Source organism: Phocoena sinus, chromosome 13 (assembly GCF_008692025.1).
Source record: "Phocoena sinus isolate mPhoSin1 chromosome 13, mPhoSin1.pri, whole genome shotgun sequence".
Taxonomy (NCBI): Eukaryota; Metazoa; Chordata; class Mammalia; order Artiodactyla; family Phocoenidae; genus Phocoena; species Phocoena sinus.
In genome coordinates, this window is record NC_045775.1 from 23,086,163 (window position 1) to 23,109,673 (window position 23,511).

The 23,511-nt window shown below is 47.9% G+C and overlaps 1 protein-coding gene across 1 annotated transcript in view; it reads right to left on the reverse strand.

Moving 5' to 3' along the window:
- Nucleotides 1–23,511, reverse strand: part of ALK (ALK receptor tyrosine kinase) — a 742,496-nt gene that overhangs the window by 117,632 nt on the left and 601,353 nt on the right. Inside the window, exon 7 of the mRNA XM_032653286.1 lies at nt 5,187–5,318. Coding sequence (XP_032509177.1) covers nt 5,187–5,318 — 132 coding nt within the window. The remainder of the gene's footprint in view (nt 1–5,186; nt 5,319–23,511) is intronic.

The window sequence follows — 23,511 nt, forward strand, 5'->3', positions numbered from 1 at the left end:
TCCACTGCTGAGCAGTGTTGGCGCCCAGTGTCGCGTCTAAGGTGTCACCCCCTTTGATCACCTGCTCAGTGCTTGGCACATTGTAGGACCTAAATACTTATTTGCTGAATGACATGGGAGTGGGTTCAGTCTCCTAACCCTTTGCCACTCAAAATGTGGTCCAGGGACCAGTCACATCTGCATCACCTGTGAGACCGTTAGACCTGCAGAATCTCAGGTCTCTCCTCCCTACCTCCCGACCTACTGAATCAGAATCTGCATTTTTAATGCTCTCCAGGTGACTCCTTTGCACCTTAATGTCTGAGAAGCGCTGCTCTAACCCACCCCCTTCTTGGGCTGCAGCCAGTTATTTTGTTGGCTGGATGGCCAAATCGGCTGTGTGTGGGTCAATCAATCCCAGAACATTTGGCACTTATGACGCCTGATTCCACTCTAAGAGACACAAATTGATAGAGTCATAGAGATGTGACCTTAGCAGCAGCTGCCAGGAGCTGCCAAGTATAAACTCCAGGCCAAATGACACTACTTCTTTTCCTTCCTGTGTGACAACGTTGTTAACAATTTTTTTTTTTTTTTTGCGGTATGCGGGCCTCTCACTGCTGTTGCCTCTCCCGTTGCGGAGCACAGGCTCCGGACGCGCAGGCTCAGCGGCCATGGCTCACGGGCCCAGCCGCTCCGCGGCATGTGGAGTCTTCCCGGACCGGGGCACGAACCCATGTCCCCTGCGTCGGCAGGCGGACTCTCAACCACTGCGCCACCAGGGAAGCCCTGCTGTTAACATTTTTGATAAATATGTGTTATACATTTCCTTGAAAATATAGAGTCATGGGAAAAGTGCTAGAAGAAATACATCAAAATATTATGGTTATCTCTGAATGTCTGAGAGGGAGGCTTATGGGCAATAATTATTTTCTCCTGTGTACTTTTTTGATTTTCCAAATGTTTTACAACCAACATGTTTTACTTTACAATAAAGAAATAAACTTAAAAAAAAACACCCATTTTTGCCTGATAGGAAGCGTATGCCCACCAAACCGAAGAGATTATTGAGTATGTGGAGGGGGACTGAGCTGCCTGCAATACTGAGAGAGTCAATGACCCATCCAAGGGATGAAGGGGGGCCACCTGACCCTTTTCTGGGGCACTGCATGCCGTCGAGGCCATTGCTCAGGACACACAGGGAAACTTGAAGACACCCTTCAGTGGGTTACAGCATCCTGGAATGTAAACATGGATCGGCAATGTTTAATTAGAAAGAGAAGGTGTGCCGTGTATGGTGTGTGGGCTTGGAGGACGGGGTGTGAACGGATCGGATGGAGCAGGGCAAGGGCAGTACCACCTCCATTTCAGGTCCCCTACTTATCCCAGCCAGAAATGTCCCACAAGGTTGCGTCTGATAATCTGAATGAAGCGCTAGTGTGTGCATGTAATTCCTTCTAGAGAAAATGTGGGGAGCTGAGGCTGGGAGTTGACAGGATACAACCTAAGTTTCCCCTCCGAATTCTAGCCGTGGCAGTTTTTGGTTGAAAACTCTCGCTCAAGATTACTGACCCTCATGGGGGTTCCTTAGAAGACCTGGACATCCCCAACAGGCTTAAAGTGACCACTGCTCAGAGAAGATGTTCTAACAGGTTCCAGACCACCTGGGAAGGACCACGTGAGGCCAAGAGCATTGTCCTTAATGCATCATGGGCATCAGCACGTCAGCGGGCATCATGTCCCTGGACCTCCCCTGCCTTTTCCTCGTCCCTTCATCCTGGGTAGATATGTAGTGAAGGCTGTGCTAGGAACTGCTGGAAACTCACGAAACAAGTGAAACTGGCTTGCAGTGATTAAGAGCATGGGCTTTGGAATCAGACTGGGTCTGAATCACTGCTCAGCCACTGGCCAACAGTCTGCTCATGGACTAATCTGGTTCCTCATCTGTAAGATGGGCATAATAGCATCACATAGGATTGCTGTGAGGGTGAAATAAGTTGACGCATGAAGAGTGTTTGGAGCAGCTCCTGGAATATAGAATAAACTCAATAATGTTAGCTGTTACTATTATTATTGTTGTTGCTATTTTCATGGGGATGGTTTCCAGAATCAACATCAGCCAGTGTGGTAGGGAAAACAACAAAAATGCCAGAGAGAGTGGGGTGCCCAAAAAGGAAAAGGATACTTACTGAGTACTGCCAAGATCAGAGTGGCCAAAAGATTGGAATAATCCTCCTTCTAATTGAACTCCCCTTCCCTTCTAGCAACCGATTTCTGTAGCAAAGAGCTCCATGGGGGTGTTCTTCAGGGCGGAGTGGTCATTCTGACAGCTGGTCAGAACAGCTTTGCAAGTGTGGCTGAAAAGCCTTCTGGGCTCCAGGCGCCTGCCTTCCTTACTGGGACCAGGCTGCCCTCAAGCTTGGAGTTGGCTCTGAAAACACATTAATGGCAAGCCCCCAAACGGTGGGAAAGTGCCCTAAGTCCACAATAATGGGCTGGATCCTGCAGGCTCCAAGCTCTAATCATGGCTCTGTTCCTGACATGCTGTGTGACCCTGAACAAATCAATTACCTTCTCTGTGCTTTCATTTCCCCAGTTGTAAATCAGGACATGGACTCCCTGACCTATGTCTCAGCTGGGAAGTGGGTATCAAAAACTTTAAAAAGGCCAAAGCAAAGTCACACAGCTCAGAGGCACTGCTGGAAATAATACAGAGACAAATAACTAGAGAGACACACAGACAGGTCCCTGTCCAGGGCAACATGGGCAGGCCTAGCTTCCTCTTGGTCCATGTGTGTAGTGAGAGCTCTGAGAGGAAGCCAGGAGCAGAACAGTGTGGAATAAGCAAAGGGCTTTACCTGCAACTCTTTACTGAGCTTTATCTGAACAACCACTATTCCATGATTATTGGAAAACTTCATTGGAAAGTTTTGTATAAAAAGGACGATTTTCAAATTGAAAAATGGATTTCTTTATAGTTTCATTTAAAAGGGAATAAATAAAACCTTTCTTTCCCTAAGGGAAGATCTGTCCTCCAAATGACCTGGGGGACACTGTTACCTTCTTAAAAGCTATTTGGCAGGTCACAGCATCTTGGGGCTGGTGTATCTGAGGGGAGGGGCATTTGTTGGGTGTCCGAGCTCCATAGCACCCCAGGCTGCTGCATCCTTTCCCAACCACAACACCTTTGTTTCACTCCCTGCCCCTGTGTTGGGTTTACAGCACTACAAGGACAGATGCCGTGTTACTTGTCCCTGCTCCAGGATCTAGTTTACTTTTTAGCTCATTATATGTGTGTGCTAGAAGTGTCCATGGTTTCCCTAGAAAAAACTTCTAGAGTGTTTACTCCTTGCCAGGGAGCAGCTGAGAACACTGTCTTCAAGTGGAGGGAGCACTGTGCTGGGAGTCTAACTCTGCCCCTAACTACCAGTGTGACCTCAGCAACCGGCTTCCTCTAGGGAACCCAGGTTTCCCAACCCATTTATTCATTTTGATCAACAAAGAGTCAATGAGCACCTATGCTGTGCCAGAAATCGTTTGAGATTTTGGTATGGGGAAGAGTACCAGGCCCACTCTGTCCACAGTGAGGGAGAGAGACATGGAAGCCGCCTCCATGAAATGTGATGGATGCACACCCACTAGGATAGCTAACATAAAAAGGCAGATAGGGCTTCCCTGGTGGCACAGTGGTTGGGAGTCCGCTTGCCGATGCAGGGGACACGGGTTCGCGCCCCGGTCCGGGAAGATCCCACATGATCCCCGGGAAAAGCCCTCTCACGGCTGGGCCCGTGAGCCATGGCCGCTGAGCCTGCACGTCCGGAGCCTGTGCTCCGCGACGGGAGAGGCCACAACAGTGAGAGGCCCACGTACCGCAAAAAAAAAAAAAAAAGGCAGATAAAGAGTAAGTTTTGCTGAGGATATGGAGAAATGGGAATCCTTACACAATACTGGTGGGACTGTCAGATGGTATAGCCATTCTAGAAAGCAGCTTGGAAGTTCCTCCAAATGTTAAATATAGAGTCACCATCCGACCCAGCAATTCTACTCCTAGGTAGGAAATTTCATTTCCAAGAGAAATGAAAACATCTGTCTACACAAAAACTCATACATGAATGCTCACAGCAGCATTTTCCATAATAGCCAAAAAGTGGAAACAACCCAAATGCCCATCCACTGATGAATGGATAAACAAAATGTGGTACAGCCATACAATGAAATATTTTTTGGCGATAAAAAGGAATGAAGTACTGATATATTCTACAGCACGGATGGGGCTCAAAACATTGTGCTAAGTGAAAGAAGTTAATCATGAAAGACCTCATATTATATGATTCCATTTACATGAAATGCCCATCTGTAGAAACAGTAAGTAGATGAGTGGTTACTTAGGGCTAGGCAGTGGGTGAGGGGGTCGGTGGGGGGGAGGGATTGGAGGTACATGAGGAGAGATTGCGAGGGGTTTCTTTTTGGAGTGATAAAAATATTCGAAAATTAGATTGTGGTGATGGTTGCTCAGTTGTGACTACACTAAATCGTACACTTTAAATGAGTGAATTGTATGGTATGTAAATTATATCTTTAAAAAGCTGTTAAAAAGTAATGAATGTTACGGTGCATGGATTCCAGGGGGCGGGTTCCAGAGGGAGAAGAAACAACTATACTTGTGGGAAATGGTCAGAAGAGGCTTCCCAGAAGGATTGACTCTTGAGGTGAATCTTGAAGGAGCAGATATGACTTAAGATGGGAAAGGGCATTCTGGGGAAGGGATAGGACACAAACAAAGCCAGGGAGGTGTGAGGGAGCTGAGAGGTGGTTTGATATGGCTGGAGCTGGGGTACATGGAAGGTTGCGGGGAGGAGGGAGGCAGGTGGGTGATGAAAGAAAGGCTTAAAATGTGACGGAGGTCCTGGTGTAGAGGGCTTCTCATGTCACGTTAGAGATGGGCTTTAGTCTGCACTTTTTCTCTATACATGAGGCTGTTGAGAGCAAAACTTATAAGATCTTGCTTGGTTCTTAATTATATGCTGTTTCTAAACCATGGGTCTTAGCCCTGTCTTTTGAAGACTGTGTAGCTTTTGAAAGTTGCCACCAGAAGGACACAAGTGGCCCTGGTCATAAGGGAGGTCATTCAAGCCTCTGATGGTGGGGGAAGGAGGGCATGTGGGCATGGGTGGGGCAGGGTGGGCGAAGAAGCCCCATCTACTCACTGCACAGCTGGCCCTCATCTTCTCCCTGGGCACAGTCGCGGTGGAAGTCGCAGGCCTGCCCGAGCTGGAGGACTGTTCCGTTCCAGCAAGTGAAGGAACTCTGCAAGGCCATCTTGGAGCCTGGGGATGTTCCTGGAGAGCACACAGAGACACATGACACTGGTCAGCTTGGGTGGCCCCGTGGGAAGGCTGCGGGGAGAGCATCCCTCCCACGCCGTTCACATCTCAAGGTCTGAGACTACCCCATTTTAATCTGGCCGAAACCAGGGTCAACACCAGGAGGCTAAGAGGAAGTCAAAGCCCTAACCCCCCGGCCCCCTGGCTGTGATGTGAGTAGTAGAGTGGCCCGAGGTTTGAGCCATGTTCCCCAACACTTTGGGGTCCTCCAACCCACGGCTTTAGTGTGCCAGGTGGACAGCTACAGGTGGAGTCTCATCTGCACACAGACAGCTTTCCCCTGAAGGTCAAATTTGGGGTACCAACAGGCATATCTGGTCCAGTATATCGTCCCCATGCTCTTGACCCCAGATTCCACCACTGGAGTGACTAAAACACACAGCACTTCCTGTTTTGAAATGAAAAGAATGCCGTCGTAAGAGCAGGGCTCTGGGCCCTGGATTGGCTCCTCCATGAATGGCTGTGTGATGCTGACCCTGTTCCTTCTCTTTCTGGCCCCCTGTCTCCCCATCTACAAAAGGAGGGGTTTGATGGTATTTCCAAGGTCTTGTCCAATTCTGAAATTCTTAGATAAGTCATATTATCCAGTGGAGGAAGGGAGAGGGGGCAGTTTATAGCAAACATATTAGCAGGTATTTGCTTTTGTATCAAGAATGATGAGTTATGATAATTTATTAACCTGGGACCTCAGAGAGCCAAGCTTCAGCTGGCCTGGCCCAGCCTGCCTACTGAATGGGTCCCTTGCCTGGGGACCGCCTAGCAAGGGCCTGGCTGGTGTTTCTGACTGTGCCTCCTGATACCCAGCCTCGGTTGGTATGGGATGGGGGAGCCTCTAGCCCCTGTGGAGATGAGAGGGCAAGGCCCACCTGGGTTGACCTCCTATCCCCACCCCCCAGGTCTGGCTGCCTTGCTCTCTGTCCTATTTCCTAGCTCTATCCCGATGGTAGCTAGTGCCTCAACAGTCCTTCCACCCCCATACTACCTACCTCAATGCTCAGCTGGGTGGTGGAGAGGATGAACCAGGACCCTCACCTGGCCAAGCCCCACAGCTTCTCTGGGCCTCACATGAGGGGCAGGCTTCTTTAACCCTGGCTGTGAAATTAGACTCTTCTTTACTAAATTTGATTTTAATAAAACCTTACAGCTGATTGTGATGTGGGACTCTCCAGGTTAGATCTTTAAAATTCCATGATTTTCTGGTTCCCAACAGCACTGAAACTAACATCAAGTCCAGCCTCTTTACTTCTAGAATCTCTCTGTATACCTCAGCCCATCTGGTTCTGTAAAGAAGCCAGGCAAGTCTTAATAGTGTCCATTTCCTAAGTGGGGAAATGGAGTCAGAGTGGTTAAGTGACTTGCCTAAGGTCACACAGCTGATAAGTGGGATTTAGACCCAGCTTGTCAGACTGCAAAGCTGGCCTCTCCATTTCATGGAAGAGGGTGTTGGAGGTGGCCCTGGGCCCTCATTCACAGGCTAGTCCAGATAAGGCTCAATTTGTCAGCTGATGGCGGATGGCTACCTGGCATTGTCAGACCAGCCTCCAGCCTGGCTGGATGTTCTCAGTAGTTCCTGGGCATGGGAAACACAGGCCCTTCTTCCTTCAGGGAATCACATGCAAACCCTTTAACCTGTTCTTAAAGGTCCTTTGTGATGTGGGCCCAAATTTCCTTTCCTGTCTCACCTCTCTCTGTCTCTCCCCATGAACGCTGTGCTCTAGATGCATCTGGCATTGGTTCGTTGCAACCTGGCACTAGAACACACGTGTATGCTCCCATCTTCTCCACTAAGCTGCTTGAGTCTCTGTGTGTTCCCAGCCCTAGCCAGTGCCTGGCCCCTGGGAGGCACAAAAACCCTGCACATTAGGTTATGCTTCTGTGGCTGGCTGAATAATGCTGTGTCCCCCCACCCTGCCCCAATACCCATATCCTAATCCCCCAAACCTGTGAATATGTTACTTTATGTGGTGAAAGAGACTACTGGTGAGATCAAGACAAGGATCACGAGGTGGGAGATTATCCTGCTTATCCAGGCGGGCCCAATATAATCACAGGGTTCTGACAGGAGGGTGACAAGAAGGTCAAAGTACGAAGTAGACCTGGTGATAGCAGCAAGAGTTTGGAGTAATGTGAGGAAGACGTCAGTGTATTTAGGATAATAAGAAAAATTCTCCTTCACTTTTGCTTGGTGATTTCTAGTTTCCAAAGTATTTTTTCTTATGCCTTGTACATGATCACGAAATACAGTTAGGACCTTATGGCCCTCATTCCCAGCCCAACCGAAGAAAACATGAGCCACAGAAAACGCCTGTAAAGCCTTCCTCAACTTGGAAACAAATGTAAGCTGTGTCCTGTTTTATTCACACCTTATGATTAGGCCTTGTTTCTCATCGTGTGTTTTCACGAACACATGCAGGTTTCATATACCAATTACTTGTCATTCCCCAAAGAGCTTTTACTTTTACAGTTTCTTTTACTTTCCTTCACTTGAAAAATATATGCCTATTGTTTAAAGTTCAAAACCAGGGTAAAAATCAACAAAACAATGCCCAGAATCCCACTATCCAGAAGCCGTCATTTTTTACATCTCGGTAGATTTCTCTTTCGTTTTTTTTTGGCCTGTGCTTTAAAGGTGTGTATAGTTGTTTCATATATGTATGTTGCTTAAATTAATTAAAATTATATCACAAGCTTTTCCAAGGGCTTACAAAGTCCTCATAAGAATACTTTTTAATGGCTATAATACTACGTGATATGTACCATAATTTATTTCAACATCAGTCAATGACTGGATTGTTAGATTGTTTATAATAACACTTTGAAGAGTATCTTTGAGCATAAACTTTCACCCGCTTTTCAGATTATTTTCATAGGACAGATTCCCAGAAGTGGAATTACTGAATCAAAGGGTATAAACATTTTAAAGACCCTTGACACATATTGCCAAATTGCTTTCTAGAAATTAATCCAATTTACACTCTCACCAGCTGTGTTCATACATGCATGTTCCTCTTACTACATCCTGGCCAACCCTGAATATTATCATTATTTTTAACTAAAAGTATCTCCCTGCTGTTTTCTTTGTATTTCTTTGATTGCGAGGGTGAATATTTTTTTGCACGTGTTATTAGCTTTATTTTACTCTGATTTTTAGGGAATTGCCCATTTCCTTTTGCCAGTTTATCTGTTAGGGTATTCATGTTTCCCTATTGAATTGTACGACATTATTAATAAGGATGTGAAACTATTTATTACATGCTTCACATTTTCCCCCAGTATTTTCATTGTTTATAATGATATCTAGGAGCTTAAAATTTGTATGTAATCTAAACCTATCCATATTTTCCTTGGTGATTTCTTCTTCTTCTTTTGCACCTTAGAGAATTTGTTCCATGTGGGGTTGGTAGGTAATGTGTGGGTCGCCTTTCATAGTCCTTGGTTTGCTCTCTTATTGCTAAGGTTGCCCTCTCATCAGAGAACGTCTTCCACCAACTCCTCCTCTTTCAGCAATGGGGATACAGATCTCACCCCCTCATCTGTGACATTTTCATGGATTCTCCCATTCTCTCCCCATCCATGGACTGTCCTTTCCCCTGGGATACCATAGCACATTACTTCTTCTGGCATTTAACTTGGCAGACATTCTGCTGTTACATTATAACCAGCCGTTTGCATGCCTGTCTTCCTCACCAAGCTCTAAGTGACTTGAAGGAAGGGATCAAGTCTTATCTCCATGAATCTATAACAGTACCTTGTATAGAGGTCTCCCCACCCCAATATTTGGGACTTGAACTTATCCATTGAAGCTATCATCATGCCCATTTTATAGTTGAGAATACAAAGGCTCTGAGTGGTTACATGGATTGCTGGAGAGATTGGTGGAAACCCACATTTTCACATCTTGTTCTCTATCCTCTGTACCGTGTCCGTCTATGGGGTCCCCCCTCCCCAGGTGATGAGTGTCCTCAGGAGTGGTGATAATGGGTATGAAAGGGCAGGGAGTCAGTATCCCTGCCCTTTACTCCCAAACCTGGACAAAGAAGGGGTCCAGTCGTGGAGGGGTGCGCCGCTTCCACTCTCTGGATGCCCCAGTGTTTATCCCCAGGACCTCTCTGTTGCACAGCCACAGCCCAGAGAAGCCAGCCCCTTAGGCCCTGCTTCTACCTGCCCCTCCCTACCTCCTCTCCCTGGCTGGAGACGTACAGCCTCCTCCATGCCACAGGGAACTTTATGCTTGTGAGAGATTCAATTAGATGGATGCCTAGTACTCTGATCTCTTCTACCAGCCCAAACTCAAAACTAATGAAGCACAACAAAAAAAAACTGCTCTGTCTTCCCCAGTTCTTTTTTTTATGGCCCCATAAATTCCAAGGAGGAAAGTACCCTTGGTGAATGGTTTTAATCAAGGGCCTGAGTTTCTGAAACAGCATCCTTTCTGTGGTTGTGAAATGATCGTTCTGGCTTGTGGAACAGGGTAACCTGAGGCCCTGGATGGTCACAACCTGCTCCAATGCAGCAAGGAAGGGGAGGGGCTTAGACAAGAAGATCCAGCACCCACTTTCTGCTGGCACATCTTGACGCCTTCCAGCCACGAGTGCCCGTGATTCCTGGAAACCACTGAAACACCAAACGCCCTAATCACAGCAAGATTAGCGAGAGCTAAGATCAAGCCACTCTGGGGAGAACTCTTGCCTGGGGATCTTTTGTTAGCAAGGGTCTTCTGTATGGAAATTTATTTATTACCTTTGAAAAGGTAGTTCTTCCCAGAATAACAATATAAGTCACTGGGGGTAGTAAACTGTCACCATTCCTTACCTCTGTATAGCATTGTAAGAGCTTACAATGTGCTTTCCTAATCCTTCTCTCTTTGAACCTCATAAAAAACTGGTAGAATAGTTATTATTATTCCCATTTGATTAATCAGAAGACTGAGGACTCAAGAGATTAAATAATGGATAGAGAAATGCTTTCGAAACAGTAAGGCACTACAAAATGCAACCAATTACTTGCTAGGTGCTTTGCCTGAGGTCTCACAGCTAGTAAACCACAGGGAAGGCCCAGAACCTGGTCAGATGATCCCGGGTGGGGTTCTTCTCCCATCACTTGGATTAGATCGCCTTCTGGAGCAGCACCCTGACGGCCCAGCGAGTCACTTGGGAAGTCAGAAATACTGTTGATGTTCAGGGCCCACCTGGACCAACGAAACCAGTATCTTTGGAGGACGGGCCCTTGGCACCGGTGGTTTTAAAAGCTCTGGGCATGATTTTCATGAGCATAGCGTTGAGAACCACTTCCTTGGAGGGCTGGCGGATTTGCCCCTGAGCACCTATGTGTCTTAGGTGGGTCTTTTACCTCTTGGGTTCTCCACTGCCCCCGGTACAATGAGGGGGGTGGCCTCGAACCCAACCTCCAAGACCCCTTCCATCTTCGACATCCTGATTCTGGGGTTCTGAGCAATGGTTGTTGGTGGCTCTCTGATATAATGTGTGTCGTCTCTATTAATGCTGACCATCTAATGACTTCCTTGGAGCCTGCTGCCAAGTCACTCACCCACCGAGCTTCCCCTGGTTTCCTCATGTTGGCTTTTCCTGTCTCAGTCATCTGTCATTTGCATCCTGGAACATCTCTCCTGAAACAGCATGCCACTTGCTTGCCCATTTATCTCCTCTGGGTGCGGCAGAAATCAGTTCAGATTTGCACCTGAGACACGTGTGGCCTGGGTGAGGTTACACGAACCTCTGCTTGACACCATGGGTGACTCATTGGGTTCACTCGCTGGGAGTGATTCCTTCTCCTTAATTGTGCATTCAAAACAGAAACCCACACATACTCCCGTCCTTCAATCATGTCTTGGAGATTTGATGCTACAAAATCTACACAACTCTCCTAACTCAAATTTTTTCTTAAACAAATGTCAAATTTTAGGGCACTTAATTTATTTTTAATTATGGTGATTTATGTAGCATTAAAAAAGGCACATTTGTATCAGCTTTCAGGCCATCTCCCACCTGCTTGCTCTTGCCTAACTAATGACACTCATTAAAGGGGGAAAGATTGAGTGCTGCACCAGTGAGAAGGGGGTCTTGCTCTTAATTAAAGAGAAAGGGAGATGACGTGTGGGAGGAGGCTGACTTCTACAGCATGGGGAGGTCAGGAGTGGGGCTGGAGCCCAGAGGCTGGGCCAGGCTCCCAGTGGAAACTTACTGCTTCACGGGACGAGGAGAATCAGGTGCTCAAGGGTAAAGAAGCCCAGAGACGTGAAAACGGATGGTGACATGATGAGGACGTAGCCACAGTGCTCACAGGCTAACAGCCGCCGCCTCTGCGCTGACGTTAATGGGGATGTTGGAAGGTCTGAGAACTGTGTAAATTAAGCCTGGCAGAGAGCAGTCCTGCTGAGGGCTTTGGCCTCATAAACTGTAGTGTGGACAACCTCATTAAAGAACTGGCATCTTGGGTTCCTACTCAAAATATAAATCGGTGAGGAGAGGGCCTGGCTACAGAGGGCCCAGCAGGCTGGGTGAGGAAGTGCTGTGCTGCAAGTCTGGAGGGCTGGTTCGAGGCCTCGCCTTTTGCCACGAGGCCTCTGGGGCCATGAGCAGTCACTCCTCTGGGCCTCAGTTGCCTTGTTTGTAGACTCTCCGCAGCCAGCCACTCACATTGACCACGGGCTTAGGCTACTGCCTTGATGGTGCATCTGTAGACCCTCTGCATCCGTCACGTGGAGCTTGGAAATCAGGCTGCTTCCGGGGCCCCACTGCAGACCTACAGGGTCAGAACATCTCGGGGGGACTCTGGATCCAGCATGTTCCACAAGCTCCCTGGGTGAAAACTGGGTGTACCACAATCTGAGGACCTCTAGTGTTAGGGAAATTAACGGATCTTCAGTTCCTTCTCCCCTTGGAAGAATCCCAAGCCCTCCAGCACCACCCTCTCTCTCACCGTGACAATTCCTTCCTTGGTCCAGAGTTGTCAGAGCTCCTTTCATGCCTAGATTCCATTTCTGTTATGACTCCAGCAGGCCCAAGGCACCACTTCCTTAGTTTGTGTTGAAGAGACCCCTAAGGTACAGAGACTAACACTAGCTTCCAGTCTTCTCTTCTGCTAGCTAGTGGTGTGAACCCTGACACAGCTCACAGGCTTCTCTCTTCTGCAAGTTGGAAAGGCTATCTAATTTACAGGATTTCTGTGAGGATCAAATGACATTGGGTACATAAAACAGTATGTGGGGTTCTTATGAGCTGATTTTAGAGAGTGTCCCAAGGAGTTTGGGAGAATTGGCCATGGAGGTTGGGTGGGAAGTGGTCAATGGAGGGGTTGGACAGGCCAAATTTGGGGGACAGAGAGCACCTTTGGGGATCCCTCACATCGCACAGTAGAGGCAACGATCTACAGGGCCAGACCTTTTCAGCAAAGCAGTGGCAGAAACAAACGCAATGGTAATTTGCGACATAAGTAATAGCTATGAACAGTAATTGCAATGATGAATTTTCAAGATTATTTGTCTCTGGAGTCACCCCTACCACCAGTTAGCTTTCTGAGCCCAGCTCCTTTCGGGTCCGAATCCAAACCTTTGCTGGTTTCCACGGGATTCAGTCCAAATTGAGGCTTAGCATACCCGGAACAGCCCACTTTCCCAGATCACTGTGTTCCTTTGCACCTTCAGCTCAAGACCATGACTTGCAGTGTTTTGAACATGCAGCCACGGCTTCAGCCTTTGTGTAAGCCGATTGGGTGGGCTAGAATCATCTTCTCCATCTGAGCAACTCCTCCTAACTCAGGTGTAACCTTCCCCAGCTGCTTGTTCTCCTCTCTTGAAGGAAGACATGTGCCTCCCTCTGGGGCGCTCTGGCAATCGCTGTACACCTGTAACTGTGAACTTGTCTCTCGCATTGGGCAATTATGTCTGCATTGCTAGCTTCTCCCACTAAATTCTAAATTCTTTGAGGCAGGGGGTCTGTCGTACTTATTTTATCTCCTGGAGAGTGCCTGGCACATGGCAAGCGCTAATGAATGTATGTTGAAGTACAAGATAGATGACCAGGTTTAAGCAGAAGAACAGGGTGAGGTAGGATTTCCTTGCATTCTGGAAACCGCTAATTCCTTTAGGTTATACTGTAGCAATTCCACACACACATCCCCCCACAGCCAAATCCCATTCAAGCTTACAATTATTGAACGACTATGTTCAGAGCTTCTATTAAGAGCCTGGGGTTAGAATAGTGAACAGAGGGTGACATGGGTGACCTAGTTTGATAGGTGGGCCAAGGGAGCCCTCTCTGGGGAGGAGATATTTGAGCTGATACTGAAGAATAAGAGAAGTCAGCCGTGTGAAAAGGCTGTGGAGGAGTAGGGAGTGCATTGTCGGCGGTGGGAAATGACGCTAATGATCTAGTAACAGAGCAAAGGCCAGGGTGGCTCAAAAAGTCACAAAGGGTTGGGTCATGAAGGGTCACTGGGGAGGAAGGCCGAGGCCAGGTTGGGCAGGATCTTGCAGGCTGTGAGGAGGCATGTGAATTTTGCTTAAGGGGTTTAGGCAAGAGACTGAAAATAATGTCATTGATTTTTTTTTTTTTTTTTTGCGGTACGCGGGCCTCTCACTGTTGTGGCCTCTCCCGTTGTGGAGCACAGGCTCCGGACGCGCAGGCTCAGCGGCCATGGCTCACGGGCCCAGCCGCTCCGCGGCATGTGGGATCTTCCCGGACTGGGGCACAAACCCGTCTCTCCTGCATCGGCAGGCGGAATCTCAACCACTGCGCCACCACGGAAGCCCTGTCATTGATTTTTAAAGAGGTCATTCTGAGCGATTTAGGGAGAGTGGATTAGAGAGGGCAATAGAAGTGGGAAAACCAGCTCATACACCATTGTAAGCGACCAAGCAGGTGATGGAAGCAACTTGCCTGAGCCTGCTGGTGGTGGAGCTGGTAAGAAGTGAGTGATGTGAGCTTTGTGCTGGAGGTGACCCTGACAGGACAGGCTGATGGCCTGGAGGTGAGGCTGAGGGAGAGGGGACATCAAGGATGGTACTAGGGTGAAAGCATGGCTGCCAGCTGACATGACAGAGCTGGTTTCAAAATCCCAGTTCCTCAGGGTTGGTCTCCATATAAACTTATGAAGAACCACAAGGATTCCTGCAGGCCATCAGTAGGAAAGCAGTATGTGTTTCATTTCTGCAGTTGAGCTCTCCTAAAAAATTAAAAATTTTCTCTCTATAGTCTCAACACCCCTTGATTTTGTTGCATGGTCCTTTTCATAAGGTTTCTCTATGTGACATTATCTTCATTGCTTTGCTGAAAAGACAAAGCAATAATTTTATTTTTAATGTTATAAATGACCTCGGTGCACATTTACCATTGATCTCCCTAAAAAGCGATGACATTTCACCATTCTGCACCACAGCTCCCCATACACTATGTCATTTTCTCCTCTTGTTTGTTCAGTAAACAATGAACAATTCCAGTTGCACCTTGGAGAATTAATACTAATCACAAACAAATTACATCTACAACTGAGACCACTGGAGGGACTCTGCAGATTACACAGTGGAGAAGGCTGCTTGGGATGGAGAGCGAGGGGGAGTAGAGATCATTCAGACTGGAGGAGTAGAGACAGGAACGCTGATTAGGGGGAGTGGTCCCATGAGGCACCTCCACAGAAGGGAGTCGGGGAGATTCGACTTCTTGAAGACAGATGGGAGGTCATCTTGCCTCCATTCCATCCATGGAAGCCATGGTGGAAGGAACGGCTGCTTGATGAAGAGACAAGATGCCGTTGGGTGCTGATACAGATATCAATCACCATGAGAATAACTACCACCCTCACCATTCGCGAGTGCTCATCATCTTCTAGGGACTGTATTAAAGGCTTTCTACGCATTATTTTATTTAGACCTCCAGCAACTCTATGAAGTAGTTATTATCTCCAATTTACTGAGACGGAAACTGGGACCCAAGGTCATAGAGACAGATTTTATGTCTACCTGACTCTGAAGCCCATGATCTTAATCAATATGCTAGACCTACCAGGTGGGAAAGGCCATGTTAGTAGCCCCAGAAATAAACAAGAGGGAGGCTGGCGGACTGCAAGCAAGTGGAGTGACAGAGAGAAGACGAGCTGGAGACAGAGGCCCCATAGTCTTGGGAATGTGGAGGGGTGGAGGGTGAGGCTGGCTCAGGTTCTGGACTGGCTTCTGGCCCCTCAAGTGCTGGTCAAATGTTTTTAGGGGAGCGGTGTACCAGGTAGGTGCTAAGACACAGTCCAGGCATAGGGGAATAAGATAGGACTTGAATATCAGAATTCATAGTTTATCCCCTGGACTGGACAAAAATCTCATCTCTATCAGAGGCTTTTGGGGTCAAAGGAGACAGCTATGGAAAAGTACCCTGTAAACCAGTGAGTGTAGCAAATGATTAAGATTTTATTTTTATTATTAACTACCTGACATTCCCATAGGATCTCACCGAAGCCACAACGGCTCACTCCTCACCTCCTTTGTCTTTACTGAAATGTTTCCTTCTCAGTGAGGCTTTCCCTGGTGACCTGATCTAAAGTCTCTCCCCTGACCCCACCCTAGACACTTCCTGACTCCCTTCCCTGCTGTATTATTTCTCCTTGCGACTTACAGTTGGGCAAATATACAATGTCCTTATTCGTTTCGTTGGTAGTCTTTCTCCTCCACTAGCATTAAGAGGATGGATGGAGAGCTTAGTCTGTGTTTTCACTGCTGAATTCCCAGTTCCTAGAACAGTGCCTGGCATATAGTGGGCTCTCAATAAAAGTTTGTTAAAAGAATAGGTTATAGGGCTTCCCTGGTGGCACAGTGGTTGAGAGTCCGCCTGCCGATGCCGGGGACGTGGATTCGAGCCCCAGTCCGGGAAGATCCCACATGCCGCGGAGCGGCTGGGCCCGTGAGCCATGGCCGCTGAGCCTGTGCGTCCGGAGCCCGTGCTCCGCAACGGGAGAGGCCACAACAGTGAGAGGCCCGCGTACCGCAAACAAACAAACAAACAAAAAGAATAGGTTATATACACTCTTCAGTAAATAACTTTGGGCAGTGGTTGCAGAAGCAGGACTTATGTTTTACTCACAATTTAGAATTTGTATTTTTGAGAAAAGGCATTTCACTGAGGAGGACTTCATGTAGTCCCAACCCCTATGGCTCCATGTGTACATAGCTGGGATTTGTCTATATAAAGACCAAGGCATGTAAGAGGCTCACTGCAGTGATTGTGGCCTGCTCTAAAGACCTCACTCAGTGCTGCCAACCCCGTTCAGGACGATGGCTGCGCATTCACACGGACAGTGAAGCACTAAGTGGGGAAGGTGGGCTGTTGAGGAAGCTGCAGCAGGCATGGGCTGCTGGGACCTTGCCACACGGGGTGGGAGGAAAGATGTGATGGCCGATTCACAGGAGGTAGCGAGAGGCTGAGACACTGTCAGAAAGTACTTTCCATTCCAGGCTCAAAACTAAGAGGGAGGCTGGGACCAGGCCCCAAGCTATGAATGTTCAGTGTTGCAGTCAGAGTCAAGATGAAGCAAAGTTTTCCTTGGAGGAAATGTGAAGAGCTTCTGTGTTATTCATTTAGATAGGCAAAGAAATCTGGAAAGGGGGTAGAGTCTCCTATGAAAAGATCAAGGTCACTTGCTTTGTCTAGGAGTCAAGAATCTCTCTACATTTTTTGGTTTTTAGTTCTCTTCTAAGACTCTCATGTTGGGGTCTGACCTTCTCAGAACCACAAAATTGGGAGAAATCTAATGAAGAAGGAAAGCTGGATGACAGGCAGGGAAGAAGGTTAAAATAATAATAAGAAGAAGAAATAATATTCAATGGGTACCTACTATGTACCAGCCATTTTTTGTGTGTATTATCTTTCACTTGATTCTTTGAATGGACATAACTGAGATACATAAGAAGATGCGTGATTTAGAATGGTTACCATAAAAATGTGGAAAATAGCAAGTGTTGGCAGCACGTGGAGAAGAAGTTGGAGCCCTGTACACCGTTGGTAGGAATGTAAAATGCACAGTCAATGTGAAAAACCGTATGGTGGTTCCCCAAAAAGTTAAAAATATAATTACCATGTGATTCAGGTATTCACTTCTGGGTATATATCCAAAATAACTGAAAGCAAGGTTTAGAAGAGATATTTGTACATCCATGTTCGTAGCAGCATTATTCACAATAGCCAAAAGATGAAAGCAACCCAAATGTCCATCAACAGATGAATGGATAAATAAAATGTGGTATACACATGCAATAGAATATCATTCAACCTGAAAAAGGAAGGCAATTCTGACACATGCTACAACATGGATGAACCCTAAGGACACTATGCTCGGTGAAACAAGCCAGCCACAAAAAGATGAATACTGTGTGGTTCCACTTAGTGACGTACCTAGAGCAGCCAAACTCATAGAAATTCAACTTCCACAAATAGTGGAATGCTGGTTTCCAGGGAGTGGGGAGAGGGGAGAATGGGGAATTGTCGTTTCATGGGTACAGAGTTTCAGTTTTGCAAGATGAAAAAGTTCTGGTAATTGGTTGCATAACATGAATATTTTTAACACTACTGAACTGTACACTTAAGAAGGGTTTCATGTTATATGTATTTTACCACAATTTTAAAAAACCCAAGAAGATGATTATGCTGGCTTTCTTAAATATGATTGTCAGCCTATTGATTTATGCTGGCCTTGAAAATAAGCCCTAATTAAGACGGCAGGGCGAGAAGACATCAATACGGCCTAATGAGAAAAGCCCGTTGCAGTGGCTCTCCGAGAAGTTCAGGTTCTTCTTCTTCTTTCCTCTTCTTTTAAATCCCCCTTCTGTTTGGCTTCCAGTGGAATATGCTGGTGTGTGAGGCACTGGATGCGGCAAGAACACACTGGCCTGGCGGTGAGGAGGCCTCAGATCTGCCCTGACACTGCCACGCACCAGCCGAGTGATGTTGGACCAGGCCTGCGCCCTCTTGGCCTCGGTCTGCTTATCTGTGAAGTGATGGGGTTGGACCAGATGAGCTGTAAGGGGCTCCCTCCCCACCGCCGTGGGTCAAAGACTCAGCCAACCACAGGGAATAGTGGAGAAGAGTTCCATTTGTAGGAGGAGGGTGCCAGGTGGGCTGAGGGGAGTAATGGTGATAAATGTGAATGACAATTTGGAAAGCCTATGGGGAGGCTCCCAGCTCAGCTAGAGTCCTCTCAGCCTCTACTCTTGCTATTAAATGTAGGGCACATCACGCTGAGGGCTGCTTCAGGCCCAGCAGATCCCCAGGCACACAGGGCTCCACTTCCACTTCTATGAGTATTTCCTGAACACCCAGGGGGTTTCCTGCCTGGTACTCTATGCTTGAGAGTAAAGAGCTACTGAACAGAGTTTACAATTTCTTTTAGAGAAAATAGGTGAGAAAAGAGACAAGATTTGATGGAACAGATATTTGAGGACACCTACAGGACTGTTCATGCCCACAGGTCTTAGGCAGACCTACAAAGTCACAGGGGCACGGACACGTGTCCTCTCTCAGTTCAGGGAGGGTCCAGAGAGGAGAGCGGTTCTGCTAGGGAACTTCTGGAGTACGAGGACGACCCATTTTAGATGGACCTGATGGGAAGTTTTTTAATTGTGTTGCTGTCCCAGATCTCCACTGGTCTTTGTAATCTGCCAAACTGTGCAGAGGCTAAGCAAAGAGGACTGGTTTTGGAGGAAGATGGACCAAATCTGAATTCTGACTTTACCACTTGGTCTTGTACAAAGCACTCAATTGCCTTGAGCTTCAACATCCATCTTGCAGGGTTGTTTTAAGGTTTAGATATATTACAGATCAACCTCAGTGCCCGGTACATAATAGGTGTTCAATACATGGCAGATGATGAAGAAGACACAGTCTACCCTCTTGAGGCCATCCTGTATGTTGGGGCAAATATGTGGACAAATAGTTTTCATCATGGTACTCATCATCTGATAAGTGTTAAAATAGGTAACAGAGCTGTACTGTGACAGTTTTAAAACTGATCTATACATTCTTTAATAATCCTCTTGAGAGCATTATTGGGAGGTAGAGATCTTTGTCTCTGTCTCTTGAATCCAGGACTGCTTGGACTAATTGCATATGGTAGAAGCCACCACGTGACTTTTGAGGCTAGAGCACTTGTCCATGGATATATTTGGCCCTGGAGCCTGGAGCTTCTATGTAAGAAGACTGACTCCTCCAAGGCTACCATGCTGGAGAGGTCATGTGTAGGCATCCAGGGGACAGTCCCAGCAGAGCCCAGCCGCCCTGCCATCTTTGCTAATGCAGCAGACATGCAGAAAAGCCATCCTGGACCCTGCCCATCAGTCGGTCTGCCAGCTGAACACCATTGTGTGACCTCTATCAGTGCCACGTGGTACCAAAAAAATTACCTAGCTGAGGCCTGCCTGAATTCTTGTCCCACAAAACTGTGAGGTAGCATAGTTGTTTTAAGCAGCTGCACTCTGGAGTATTTGCTACTCAGAAATAAGAAACTGGAACGTATGAATGACAGGCACACAGAGGAGAGGTGTCTGATTATGGGGTAAAGGAAGACTCTAGAAAAAGAGGCAACACTTGAGTTGTGCTCAGAGAATGGGCAGGAGTTCACCAAATAAGGAGAAAGGACAAGGGAGCCCCAGGAAGAGGACAGCATGCTCAAGGAACAGCAGGTTGTCTGGGTGACCCCAAGTATGAGCTGGGGGGTCGGGGCAAGCTGGAAAAAGAAGCCGGAAGCAGTTCGTGAAAAGCCAACATGCGTTATCTTATTCAGACCATATAGCATCTACACGAAGTTGTTGTCATTGTCTACATTTTACTGAGAAGGAAACTGGGATCCAACGATTTGTAGAGCCCTTTGCAAGGTCACAGAGGACTGGCAGAGCCAGAATTCTAACAGGCCCGCCTGACTCTGAAGTCCATGCTCTTAACCAATATGGTAGACCCACCAGGATGGAAAAGGCCATTTTAGAAATCTCAGGAATAGACAAGAGGGAATGCAAGCCCACAGATGACAAAGAATATCTAAAATACTTTCAGAAGGGACAGGACCAGAGCAGGACACAGGACTAGGACCATGTCCTAGAGGGTGTGGAGAAAGGTGTGGGGTAGGGTGGAGCTGCGGGACAGAGATGCCGGTGGCCAGAGGGCCATCGCAGGAATCTAGGCAGATCTAGGCCAGGATAGGACTGTGGGGTGGAGAGAAGGGGGCTGGTGAGAGCTCTTTCAAAAATAGAGTCATCAGGATAGGACTATGGCATGATGGAGGAAGACGTACAAGACGGCATTGAGGCTTAAGCATTGGGCACTCGTGGACCTTTAGCTGCAAAGGCAGACGAGAGAAGCAGGCTACTGCTGGCTGGGATGGCGCCGAGGGGCAGTGAGCTGGACCACCCACACCCCTTCTTCTTGCGGGGCCTCCCAGGGCGGCTGCCGTGGTGTTAGGGCCCAGGGATAGGGTTACATCAGGGAGCTCGGGGAGTGCCAGGAGGACTCCGACTGTGGCTCAGGGTAGCACGTGCAGGATGGTCCGGAGGTGAGGGAGCATTCTGGGAAGGCATGGCTCTAGAAGGTGCCGGCACAGGGGTCTTGTGTGTGGACACACCCACTGGCTGCAGAAGGGTGAGGTGTGGGCAGAGAGCCTTGGGATCCAGCTGGCCCCAGTCCCTGTTAACTCGGCTTCCCCATCACAAGCTCCTGTCTGCTGTCCTCCCCCAGCTTGTCACGAGGGGTGGTCCTTGAAGCTCCGAGAGCGGAGGGCTCCACAGCCCCTCCCTACCCTGCAGTCACCGCAATGGTTTACGGGTCATGGAGTCTTAGTGAAGCCAAGACTGGCCTGAAGATGTAGGGGTGCCTTCTCCCCTCTCCTCCTCTGCTCCAGGGGTCTATTTCTTCCTCCTCACCACCCGTACCGCGTGCCAGCAGCGTGTGGAGCCCGGCCCTGGCATGGCCGTGTCATGGTGTCTGGGGAGGGGCGGGCAGATGCGTCACAGCTTTGGCCTTGCTCCCTGTGATGGAGATCGCACAGGGCTTCTCCCCGTGGGTCCCAGCCTTCCCAGCCACAGCCCCTGCCGCCTGCCTCTGAGCACAGTGAGTGGAGGGACCGAAGGCTCTGCAGGTAGCAGACCACATTCAAGCCCAGCTCAGCCGCTTAATATTTGTGGGACCCTGGATGTGTCCAACCTCTCTGAGCCTCAGCTTCCTCTTCTTGAAGATGAGAAAAATGTCTTTTTCTTTTGCAAGGTAATTGTAAGGGTTAAGCAGCATTTAGGAGAGCAGTCAGAGAGAGGCTGGCCCATAACACTTCCCTCTCCAGTCTTCACACCTGGGATTCCACCTTACCGATGAGGAGACTGGACAGGTGGCTCTGCTCTGAGCTTGGACTGGCAGTCACTGGCCCACCTTGTCAGCTGAGCAGTTCTGGGTGGACGAGCCCCCCCTTGCTGCTTGGCGCACACCTGCCTCTTGGTGGACGATGGCAGGCCCTGGCTTCAGAGGGGGCTGCTCTGTGCTGGATTCCCCTCGCGGCTCTTGGTTGAAGTGCTCAGCACCGCCGAGGGGAGAGGGCAGGTGCCAGGTGGGAGGAGGATGCTGGCTCAGACCCCAGGTTTGGGCAGCTCTGCAGTCTGATCCTGGCATTCGGAGGAGCAGCAGAGCCACTTCCGGACCTCCTTGCAGCATCACCAGCGTGCTGGCAGGGCAGCCTCTTTGCCTATTGCAGACTCCGGGCCAAGGACCAGCACCAGCAATGTTGACGACTGGGACTCATCCAAGTTATCGACGGGGCCAGATCTGCTGGTTTGGGATGTCTTATGTCTAAAGTAGGCTCAAGCAAAGAAAAGACTCTCAGGAAGATGCCTGAGCACAGACATCTCTGAGCTAAGCAGCCTACTTCCTGCAACGGTCATGTCAAACTTCGGAGGCCTCCCGCCAATGGAAGGTAGAAGGCGGGGAGGGGATGGGAAGGGGTAGGTGTGGTGGGGTGGAACTTGCAGCACATTTAAATTGTACCAAGACTCTGGTGCTGGAGGCCTCTGTGTGCATCACTCTGAGTTTAAGTTTCAGAAAGGGAATGAAGGTGAGGACCACTAGTCAGAACTTCTTATAAAGTACACCTTACTGAAAGCAAAGTTACACTCTTCAGTGAGAATAAACAAGCTCAAGTCCTTGAAGATAACGGATGAAAAACTCAACTGTTTCTATGTTGTTCAAAAAAGGATTTGAGGGGCTTCCCTGGTGGCGCAGTGGTTGAGAGTCTGCCTGCCAATGCAGGGGACACGGGTTCGAGCCCTGGTCTGGGAAGATCCCACGTGCCACGGAGCAGCTGGGCCCGTGAGCTACAAATACTGAGCTCTGCGCGTCTGGAGCCTGTGCTCCGCAGCAAGAGAGGCCGCGACAGTGAGAGCCCTGCGCGTCTGGAGCCTGTGCTCCGCAGCAAGAGAGGCCGCGACGGTGAGAGGCCCGCGCACCGCGATGAAGAGTGGCCCCCGCTTGCCACAACTGGAGAAGGCCCTCGCACAGAAACGAAGACCCAACACAGCCAAAAATAAATAAATGAATAAATAAATTAAAAAAAAAAAAAAAAAAAAAACCTAAACATATTTTAAAAAAAAAAAAAAAAAAAAAAAAAAAAGGATTTGAGGTTACCTGCAATTACATGTAATGAAAGATATAAATAAATAAATCAAGGTGATCTAAGGGTAATATTTTAGTACAAACGTGCCGTAGAATTTCTACATGATAACTAAAATTTGGCTAAAGTACATTTCTGTGCTTCCTAGTAGCCAAAGCGAAAAAGGAAACAGGATCCATTATAAGGTTCAAAGTGTTCTTAGGAGAATGCTTTTTCTGACATTGAGCTCTAAGAGAAATGGTTTCCCAGGTCCCCATCAGTGCTACAGTTAACACCTTCACCTGCATCTGTAAAGCCAATACAACAGCAAGTTCACTTAGCCATTTTTTATAGTGCTATCTCTGAAGCACATAAGTCAACTGAGGGTTAGATTTTAGAAAGCTGGGCTGCATTAAATTAGCAAAGATTTTAAAATAATATTCATTACTAGCAAGGATGTAGTGGGTTAGGGACATTTACATACTGCTGGTGAGGATATGAACTGATAGAACTTTTCTAGAAATGTTTGGAAATT